This window comes from Lithobates pipiens, unplaced genomic scaffold (genome assembly GCF_037356315.1).
Source record: "Lithobates pipiens isolate NorthernLeopardFrog02 unplaced genomic scaffold, aLitPip1_a1.2 Scaffold_27, whole genome shotgun sequence".
Taxonomy (NCBI): Eukaryota; Metazoa; Chordata; class Amphibia; order Anura; family Ranidae; genus Lithobates; species Lithobates pipiens.
In genome coordinates this window covers 41,431,004-41,442,724 of record NW_027507788.1, presented here as the reverse complement: position 1 = coordinate 41,442,724, position 11,721 = coordinate 41,431,004, and the positions used below count along the sequence as shown (strand labels likewise).

Below are 11,721 nucleotides of genomic sequence, written 5' to 3'. Positions count from 1 at the left end.
CTGCCTACACTGACCTACATACACTGACCTACCTACATTGACCTGCCTGACCTACATACACTGACATTTACATACACTGTTTGACCTACCTCAGCTCAGCGGTGGTGTGTGTTGTCACAGCAGGCATTCAGTCAGTCGTCAGAGGAGGAGCCAAGGAGAGCCGCCCGAGCGCTGAGAGGGTATGTTGCGCAGCAGCCGCATTGTAATTCCCACCTTCTGGAGTCTGCAGCGCCTATGATGGATGTCCCCCAGTCCCGGCATTGGACCAGTGGGACGTCCATCATAGGCGTTGCAAGCTCCAGAAGGTGGACCTGCTATGGTAATCGCCGCACTCGGTGGCACTTGGCCACAGTCGGTGGCGCTCGGGATCAGATTGGTCCCAGCACTAGCCTCTTGGGGCTATCAATGGAGAGCTGTGTGACTCGAGACTCTGGGCTTCAGCCCCCCAGCTCCCCCTTCCAAGGCCCCTGCTGTCCAGTTTTCTTCCACCATATTATGCATCATTTTGTATACTAGGTGGAATTCTCAGTATATGTTCTTATGCTGTATGTATTGTGCAGTAACACTTATAAATGTATGAACACAGCAAAGTAGTACTTCTGGTGTTTTGTATGCAGGGTGTATTTATCTATTCTTGTTCTCTACTCATGAACACTACACAGAACCACTTCTTCTGGTCTGCATGCCAAATTTGTATGTCAATATGAAGTTCGTAAGGACACTGCAAAGTGCCACTTTCGAAACTCAGTATTTGGCCTTATTCTGTATTGTGAACACTGCACAGTACTACTTATCTTGTTTTGTATAATATACCAGATATAATTCTCAGTATTTGTTCTTATTCTGTATTATGGAATAAGATACTCTTGACCTGTATGTAGGATGTAACTCTTATTACTCCTATTGTAAGTCAAGTGAAATCTTTGTCTCTCTAGTCTCTGGTCTTTTCTTTATATATGGACATTGCACAGTAGTACGTGTCTTATTCTGGTGTACTGTAATTGTCAATATCTGTTCTTACTCTGCGTGTATGGACATGGCATACTAACACTTTTCTTGTTTTGTACATTGAGTGTAATTCACAATATGTGGTCTCCTTTTGTGTCTGTGCTTAGTTCACATTAACACTTCTCTTGTCCTGTCATCAATTTTTGTTATTTTGTAAGTATGGACAGTGCACAATACCACGTCTTTTGTTCTGCATGCATTGTGTAATTCTCAGTACCTCATCTTATTAACCACTTCAATACAGGGCACTTTTACCTCCTTCCTGCCCAGGCCAACTTTCAATTTTCAGTGCTGTGAATTTGAATGACAATTGCGCAGTCATGCAGCGCTGTACCCAAATAAATTTATAATCACTTTTTTCAGACAGATAGAGCTTTATTTTGGTGGTATTTAATCTTCACTGGGTTTTCATCTTTTGCTAAACAAATAAAAAAAGACAGAATTTTGAAAAAAAAAAGTTAATCGGTGCAGTCTATCAGTGCCCATCAGTGCAGCCTCATCAGCGCACATAAGTGAAGGAGAATAATTACTTATTCACAAAATTTTATAACAGAAACTACTGTTATAAAATTTTGTAAATAAGTCATTTTTCACCTTCACTTATGTGCGTTGATGAGGCTGCACTGACGGGCACTGATAGGCTGCACTGATGATGCGCCACTGATGGGGAGGCACTAATATTCATGGTGAATAATGTTTGCTTTATTGAGAATTGACACACAGTTTACAAGCCAGAAAAACAGTATTAAAATGTACAACGAGAAAAAGGAATACAGTATACATCATGTGAAATAAAAGATTTTTGTACACTCTTCTCCGACATTATCAAGGTGAGACCAGTGGATATCCAGGTACGGTAAAACAGTCAATGTAGCAAGGTAACCACAGTACCCCCCATCAGACCCCCCCAAGGGGGAAGAGGGGGGGAGGGGGGGAGAGGGCGGGGCAGGAAAGGGGAAGACGAAGGGTGGAGGGGAAAAAGAGGGGGAACATAACAACAGAAAAAAAAGGGAAAGGGGGGAAGAAAGGGGGGAGGGAGGGAGACCATCACCTGCGGACCCAGCAGTAGCAACTCTGGTTTCTATGTATCCTCTCTATCCCCTCCCGTCCAGGGCATCCATATGCCGTCAAATTTCTTAGGACACTTCCTGCTTATATATGTCATTTTGTATAATGGTAAGGCCTTATTTATGATGTCTTCCCACAAAGCCACCGACGGGGGGGACGCAGAAGTCCAGCGAAGGAGAATGGCCTTCTTGGCATAATAAAGCAAAAATGCTGCCAGGAGTTTGGAGTAGCGAGACCGCTGGTCCTCCTCCTGAATGCCAAGAAGAGCCAGCTCCGGGGACCGGGGTAGGGACAAGCCAAGACGCTCATTGATGGTGTCGAACACTTCAGTCCAGAAGCCGGCCACAACATATGGTAGAACGTTCCCATATCCTTTTTGCACCTGGTACAGGTAGGGTCTCTTTGCTTTTACAGTCTGTGCAGCTGCTGTGGGGTATAATAAACTCTATGTAGAAACTTAGTCTGTATTACCTTATCCCTAGATGAGATCACCAGGCCCAGGCTATCCTCAAAGCAGTCGTTCCAATCCTATCTCTCCAGGGTAGGAATATCCCTCTTCCAGGCCTCCCACAATTTCTCCATCTTAGGATATTCCACACTAATTAACGAGATGTATAAGGACGAGAGAGGCTTGGAGAGCAGGTCCTGAGTCAACAGCTCCTCTATGGGGTCCACAGAGAGGCTCGTGATTTCTGGAAGCTGCGCCCTGGCTGCATGTCGTAATTGGTGGTAGCGGAAGTACATCCACCTGGGTAAATAAAATTTGGTGGCGAGTTCCCCATACGACCCCAATCTTTCATCTATTATAATGTCCCTTACCGTCTTCACTCCGTAGCGCACCCACACCATCGGGTCTGGTACAGTCCGAAAATGCGGGAACGCAGGGTTCCCCCACAGTGGCTGCCGGGGTGACCAGACACCTGGCCTAATAAACCGTCTCCTGGCCAACCCCCACACCCTAAGTGTCGTCCTAGTTGGCAGTGGAAGCCCGGGGCATGCTCAAGGCCCTCTGTACACTAAGTTGCTAAGGTCGTCCAAAGAACCCACTCCAGCTGCCTCAAGGCAGACCGCGGCATTAGCCCTAGAACGGGCAAACCACCAACGGCCGACACGAGGATCGCTGCCCAGTAATTGACCCTAAAGTTAGGTAGGGCCAGCCCTCCGCAACGCACGGGTAGACACAGGGTGGTTCGTGCAAGTCTAGGGGTGGAGCCCCCCCAAATAAATGACCCAACACAACTATCTAGATCAGCAAAAAATATGCCCGGGATCAAAATGGGGGAGTTCCTGAATAGATAGATGAATTTGGGAAGGAGGCACTAATATTCAGGACTGATGGGCAGCAATGATGGGCACTAATAGGCTGCACCGATGAGGCGGCACTGATAGGCACTGATGAGGAGGCACTAATATGCAGCACTGATATGCAGCACTGATGGGTACTGACAGGCAGCATTATGGGCACTGATAGGCGGCAATGATGGGCTCTGATAGGCTGCACTGATGAGGAGGCACTAATATGCAGCACTGATAGTCACTGATATGCAGCACTGATGGGCAGTATTTTTGGGCACTGATAAGCGGGGCTGATGGGCACTGATAGGCTGCACTGATGAGACAGCACTGATAGGCACTGATGAGGAGGCACTGATGGTCACTGATAGACGGCAATGATATGAAGCACTGAGGGGCACTGATAGGCAGCATTTATGGGCACTGATAGGCAGCAATAATGGGCACTGATGAGTAGGTACTGACAGGCATCACTGATGGGCACTTAAAGGAAGCACTGAGCACTGATTAGCATCTCTGGCACTGATTGGCATCACTGGTGTGCATCTTTGGTGGGCACTGAAAGGCACCACTGATGGAGTTACACTGATAATCATTGCACTGATTATTAGTGGCGATGTCCCCACTAAGAAAAGCTGCTTATCGGCCCTCTTCTCCTCACGTGCTGTCAGTGTGAGGAGAGGAATGCCGATAACCGACACTTCCTATTTACACTGTGATCAGCTGTGATTTAACACAGTTGATCACATTTTAAAGAGCATATGTCATAGCACTTTTCTTGCTTTGTATGCATGTATTGGCAATGGACAGTATCACTTCTCTTGGTCTGTATGTTGGGTGTAATTCTTAGTATCTATTAATAATATGTACTCTATATGGATACCACACTGTATTATTTATTTTGTTCTGTTTTCTTGGTGTTATTCTGAGTATCTGTCCTAAAGCTGGCTATACGCCCTTTCAGCACCATCTTTAGATTTACCAAAACTATATAATATGAGGTCAGACCTAAACATGTTCAATTTGTATGCAATCAGGCAGGCCCTTGCACTACATAGTTGAGGGTAATTCTAAAGGAAATTGAATAAGAAAATTGTATAATGTATGGCCAGCTTTAGATTTCTTTCATTCAGGCTGCAGGTTGAATGAAAAAAATCTGTGTATGGCCTGTGCTCTGTATGCCTGGTTGAATCCTCAGTATGGTATTTTTTATTAATGTATAATCACTGCATACTACCATCTTTCTTGTTCTGTATGCTTGGTTGAATTCTTTGTATCTGTCTTTTTTTCCTAATGTATGAGCACTGTACAGTAGCACTTCTTTTGTTTTGTATGCTGTGTTTAATTCTTGATGTGTGCTCTTATTCTGCATGTGTGTGCACAGTACCACTTCTCTTGTTCTGTATTCGGTGTGTATTTCTTAGAATTTTGTAATCTCACCACCTCCACTCTGGTTATGACTACTGTTGGAACCTTGGCACATGTTTTCCTGACGTCAACAAGTCACATCCGGTTGCTGAGTAACCACTCCCGGCACGTTTTGTCATATCCAACTTCATCACAGGGGGTGATTACATAGTAACCACCCTGTGACGGGAGTCACTTTGGGCGGGGGGGGGGGGCTTGTGAAACCCAGCTTACCTTGGAGAGCTCTGGAAACTCCTTGTCCAGCTCCCCCGACCCCTCCTATGTGTAAGTTACCCGTGTCCAATAGGGGTACAGTGTGACCTAGAACCCCAGTCTGATCTGCACTAATCAGACTCACCGTACAACCACGCTGGACTCAGCATTTCCTGTTACCCCTGTTATCCAGGGTCTTATATGTGTGGCTTGTGTTGAAAGAATGAAGGGACTCTTTCACTTGGAACAGTAATATTGTCCTTTTTACTAAAAGCCAGCAGCGACAATATTTTTAGCTGCTGAATCTTTTTTTTTTTTTACACAAAGTGAAGGTCGTCTTTAAGCTAAACCATTAATGGATCCAAATTCAGACGGTTCAGCAGGGACTGGCCAAATTTGAATCCATCTCTGGCCATTCCCATTAGAAAGGAGTCGATCTCATGATTGGCTCCTCTCGAATGAGAGTGTTGGTAAATTAGCTGCAGCGCTGATCAGTGTATTCTGACAATGGAGGAGTCCCTGTTGTCAAAATACAATAGCGCAGCAGGGGGGATTCTTCCATTCACCTCGCTTGTGTGGATTGAGGAATCTGATTAAAAAAAAAAAGAGCGATCTATGGCCAGCTGTATTCCATATGGAGTCTGCTCAGTAGCACTTCTCTTGTTCTGCATGCTGGAAGTAATTCTCGGTATCTGGTGTTCTGTGTGTGTGTATGACTGCTGCAATATTACTTCTGTTATTTAGTATATCACATTTATACCTTCCTATTATGTGTATATAGACACTACAGAGCACCACTTATTTTCTTTGGTATGCCAGATTAATTCTCACTATCTGCTCTTTATGTTGCATGCATAGACACTGCACAGTAGCACTTCTCTTGTTCTGTACACTCTGTGTAATTGTTAGTTTCTGTTGTAATTTAGCTGTTTGTCTGAATTTCTACTTTAATTAAACTAGTCCCATTTTTGCATTGATATGGATTGATGCTTGAGATGGGGGCTGTCCTGGAACCACAAATGTCTTAAAAACACCCTGCACCTTTGAAGAACTATAACCTTTAATCCGTATTCACACCCAAGTATTCCACGTTCATGTACATTTCTGGAAACATGGACAGAGAAAAATGCGCAAAAATGGCAGCAAAATGTGCATTCTGCTTACGGTGCAATTATTTCTTAATGGCACCCCAAACGGTGTTTTGTTGTGTGTTTGACATGCAACAAAATGTAGCAAAATGTGCCACTCAGAACGCACTTGTCTCAGTGCCCAAAATAAAATATATATGAGCTACTTTGGCACGTTTATTGTGCGTAGGACAGCCCATTCAAACAAATGGGCTACCCTATGCTGTCGCACGACAAGCATGCCAAAAACCTTGTTAACAAACGGTGCTAGAAAACAGCGCAAGAACTATTCGCTAGAATATCCATTTATTCTAGCTATTAGAATACATTTATGCTCATATGCACATGCTTATGCGGATTTACGCACATTTATGCATGTATGGGTATAAAAAAATGCACTGATAAACTGCTCTCTTAATGTAGGCTTGGGGCACTTTTTTTATGCCCCTGAATGCTGCAACCCCATTACACTGGTAAATTACATAGCGTGCATGTGCAACCTAGAGCTGCTTTCAGAGGCGTAACAAAAAACAGACGCTGCATTTTTTTTGTGCCCATGTGCATAAAGCCTAATTGTGTCTTTCTATTTGCTAAAGTAGAATGCAACAACTAGACAACTACAAGGGCATATGTTGTCCCATGAGGGAATCAAGCATGGTCTGAGATTTCCTTAAGTGCATCTCATTTGCAAAATATTGATATGTCTGCAGATTATCTTTGCAAACTGAATATTTCATATACCTGTAACAGATAAATGTACACTTGATATTTTTAGAGAGGAATTAGTACTGCTGTGCATTTGTTACTTATAATTTATTAAGAATCACACTTCATTTATCCAAGGGATTAATACATCTGTCTTTATTAAACAAAAACAAGGCACTTCTTTTTATTTCTATTACACTCTTACCTCACATTCATGGTCATTTTTCCATTTTACCCATTTCTCTTTATAACATTGGATAGCATCGTGCACTGATGTAAACTTCTGCACCGACGAGAGATAAAGAAAATCTTGCAACGCTTACGGGGTTGATAAACATAATCAGTATACAATTTCTAATACCTTAAACGTTTTTTTTTTTTTTTTACTAACAGACATTTTAAACATTTTATATGCAGTCATTTAAAACTGAAAAAAAAAAAATCAAGATCAAAGCATAGTTATAAGGATTTAAGAAATCAAAAATATTTCTCACCCTCCTGCATCATTCCAGAAAATCTACCAACCATAAAATCAAGTGTTCCCACCACCCACCACCCCCAACCCTCCTGCATCTCTGCTGTAGCCAGAGATACGGCCATATTGACTTTACTGTGCTGTCAGAGCTGCACCATCGAGGCAAAATCACATTATATAAATAGATATATTCCAGGACAGGAGTCGGAGACCCCCCTCACCCCTCCCAGGCCATGGGCAGGAGAGAGCGCCCAACACCCCCTGGGTTAAGTTTGGTAACACTGGCACTCAGCCTCCTGGGTAAGTTTTATGGCTAGTTCTGCATGCACAGCTGGATGTACATCTGCCGCAATGCACTTCCACCCTCTAGACACTTTTCCGTTAACCCTTTAACTGCCAGGAGGGGTATTATAATATGCCGCAAGCTGTGTCATGTTATCACGCCGTCCGTTATTTTGACATGGATTTTAATAAATAAATAAATAAACAAATAAATGACGTTAATTCACATACAGCATGCAGTTAATTAGGAAGATTACAAAAAAAAAAAAGATGTAATTAACAGCTTATAATTATTTTTGTACATGTAAAATTCATTGGACTATCTTAATATTTTCTGCAAAAATTAAGCTGTATTTCAATATATATCTTAAGTCATTTCAGAAATATCAATACCTACGGTTTATTTCCTGCACAAATTGGTGTAAAATAATAAAAATAAACTGATGGGGATGTAGGAGTGGTCCAGCGAAGGGTGAATACACAATGACAGTTAGGGGAGGCAGTGACGAAGGGAATTTGGGATTTTTTTTTTTTAGGGGGGAGGGGAAGGAGGACTATATGGACAGGTAGAGGCAAAACACAGTTCTGCTCAGTTCTGCAGGACATATAGCTAATACCGCTATACACATAATATTGGAATTTGTATAGAAATCATATCAGCCATTGCTAAGTGTTGTAAATGAAGATAGACATTAACTATACATTGCTCACGGTGTATCCCAAGCTTCAGATCCACTATTCTCCATGCTGTAACACAAGGTCACCTCTGTTTTTAAAATTCAGCAATTGCAAGTGCAGACTGCCATCCAGCACATGACGTTCGTGTGGACATTGCGTGTGTCTTTGTATGTCTGTACATATGTGGGATCGTGTAGGTGTGCATGCATTTAGGCATGCGCAAACACAACACACCCACAAAGATCCCAATTTCAATGACCAGGGGTGTAGAAGATTATATAACCTTAACAAAGTAGCCTATATAAACCTGTAAAAATGATTTACAATGCAAGCAATATGTAACATCCTGGTCATTACAATAAGAAATGCCAATAGACCCAACCCTCCCTGTTTAATGTAAACGAGTTTTATGACATGGGCCCCATGCTGCATACGTGACCTTCTACCCCACCTTCTACCGTAATGCAGTTTCCTCCCCTTTTTAACTTGACTCATCAGAGAGTAGATATTGATTTTTTAATAATGGAGTATCTGTTACAGTTATCCTTCCAATTCTAGAGCATGCAGAAGGGACATCAATATAATGAGGCTCCACTAGAGGGCTCTTAACCCCTTTCGCGCCAGATAACCAATCTGCAATGTGCAGCAAAAAAAAAAAGAAGAGAAAAGAACCAGAATAAACCCGCAGTGCACCAAGCATTGGGACAGAGTACATGGGAGGGGAGCACTGGAGACGGACCGGGATCCTGCATAAGAGAAGACAAAGTTTCTTATTATAAAAAGTACAATACACTATCCAAAATGGCCCTCTCCAATCAATACAATACACAAGAGACAAACTACATTTAGCTAACACTGATTAATCCATTTACTGAAAATGTTAATGTGCCAGCTTTGGAAATCTAATAACGTTTGTAATTTTTTCCTAGTAAAAAAGCAAGTTACTGCAAATACAATAAACATGTCTGAGCATTTGGCCCTGAATTATAAATATGTGGTACATTGCTAATATGCTGATCTTGCAGGACTTGGCGGGACTAGGCTCTTACTTGTACAGGTCTGACTGATTCAGTGTTCCTGGAAGTGCTGCAAGGTCACACTGATGCTGTACTTTAATAAAAGTGGAGTAGAGGCTGATGCTGCAGATTTCCTTACTTGCGCAGGGACAGGATCACTGACAATGCAGTAAGTAAGGATCTAGGCTACAGGGGGATTAAAACATTGAAGCAAGAAATACACACAGTATTCTCAGTCTTGGGAATGCACAAATCAACTTTATATTTAAACACCATGGAGTATAGTAAAAAATAATCTGTATTAAAAAACACAATTGCCTTAAATTTGACATAGCTTTCTAACTTGGCAATATATTGATTCTGATAGCACCAATCCCCATCATAAAATGTTACAAAAAATAAAATAGAGTTAAAACTTCACCTAAACTGGTGTTTAACCGCTTCAGCCCCAGAAGATTTGGCTGCTGAATCACCATACCATTTTTTTGCGATTCGGCACTGCGTCGCTTTAACTGACAGTTGCGCGTCAATTGACGTCCTTTTTTTCCCACAAATAGAGCTTTCTTTTGGTGGTATTTGATCATCTCTGCGTTTTTTTATTTTTTTGTGATATAAACAAAAAACGAGCAACAATTAAAAAAAAAAAAAACACAATATTTTGTACATTTTGCTATAATAAATATTTCCTTTTTTTAAAAAAAAAAAAAGCTAATTTTTTCTCAGTTTAGGCCAATATGTATACTTCTACAAATTTGTGGTAAAAAAATATCGCAATAAGCTTATATTGATTAGTTTGCACAAAAGTTATAGCGTCTACAACATCTACAACAGCCTTTCTCAACCTTTTCAACACAGAGGAACCCTTGAAATAGTTCTCCGGTCTCAGGGAACCCCTTCTAAAAATTTGAACTACAACTACAACTCTACAACTCATGATACATTAGTATGATGGTCATTGGAAAGAATTACCTCCTTACAGATAGTTAAAAAGATCAATGGTATCAGTGGGAACTTATCCGAGAGGTAGAAATTGCCCAATGCTAAAGGAACCCCTAGCAACCTCTGGAGGAACCCCAGGGTTCCACGGAACCCTGGTTGAGAATCACTGGTCTACAAAATAGGGGATAGATTTATAGCATTTTTATTAATAAAATAATAGTGGCCACAGGGCGAAGCGACGTAACATAACGTTGTTTCGCCCAGCCGTGCCATTCTGCTGCAGTAAAACGGCGGTGGCCGGTTGGCAAGTGGTTAAGATACGGAAATCAAATGTACTGATTGGAACTGGCGTTACTTTATGTTCAGGAAATATCAGCCAAGCGGTATTAAACTCAAAACCAAAAATGCTGAACAATCTTTAGATATGGTGGCTGCATTTGTTTTCTTTTTTTTTTTGCCATTTTTCCCCTCAGTTTTCACCTGGTGATCTGGCCAGTAACACACCTCCTGTATTAGAGTGCCCCCACTCTGGATAAAAGAGCACAGAGAGCTCCTTTGGACCACGGCATTGTTAATCTGGGGGTAGGACAGTGTTCAATGGACTAGCAGATTTAGTTACACCAACAAACTGAAGCCAAATCCAGCTCACACTTTATAAACAGTTACAGTTTTTTTCCTTTTGGGATAAAGGTTTTACATAAATAAATAAAAGCTGATCACTGTAAGCACCCCTGTGTGTTATAAACAGTTTGTCTCAACCCTGTAGCTGCTACATGTGTAAGAGAGCTTGTTTTGTTGAAAATCGGACTTACTGGCCAGATCACAGTGAAAATAAAGGAAAGTAAGCCTAAAAAAGAAAATGAATGCAGCCACCACATCTATGCCCCCATACACACGATGGGACATTCCGACAACTAAATCCGTCTGATTTTTTTCTGACGGATTTTGTCCGAAACTGGTGTTGCATACACGCGGTTGGACAAAGTTGTCAGGAAATCCGATCGTTCGGAGCGTGATGACATTCGTTCGTTGTGACGGGACTACGTTGCGGCTAGTAGCCAATAGCTTTGGTCTCGTAATTTGATCTGAGCATGCGTGGCACTTTGTCCGATCGGAATTCTCTACAAACGATCGGAAAAAGTCAGATCGGATTTTGTTGTCGAAAAATTTGAGGTCCTGCTCTCAAATTCTTTCCGTCGTAAATTCCGACGAAAAAAGTCAGATAGAGCCCACACACGATCTGATTTTCTGACAATATAATCCGATCGGACCGCTTCTGTTGGAATTTCTGACCGTGTGTACAGGGCATAAGAATTGCTAAGCTGCAATATAATAAATGTTTGCTTTTTTGCTTAATACCGCTTTATGCCTGAAAAAAATACTTAGGAAAGGAAAAAATATTAAAGAAATTGAGTGGAAAACAAGCATAAAACTAGTGCCTTTGAGTTGTAAAAAAGGATTAAAAAAACAAAAAAAAACTGCAATAGCAAAACTAAAGAAGGTCTTGTTT

The 11,721-nt window shown here is 41.7% G+C and overlaps 1 protein-coding gene across 2 annotated transcripts in view; it reads left to right on the top strand.

The window, feature by feature from the left end:
• The first annotated feature begins 7,396 nt into the window (after positions 1-7,396).
• The window catches only part of SCN2B (sodium voltage-gated channel beta subunit 2), a 51,962-nt gene continuing 47,637 nt past the window's right edge, over positions 7,397-11,721 (top strand). For both annotated transcript variants that reach the window (XM_077456871.1, XM_077456872.1), the window contains exon 1: positions 7,397-7,596. In XM_077456871.1, coding sequence (XP_077312997.1) covers positions 7,530-7,596 — 67 coding nt within the window. In that variant the 5' untranslated portion in view covers positions 7,397-7,529. The remainder of the gene's footprint in view (positions 7,597-11,721) is intronic.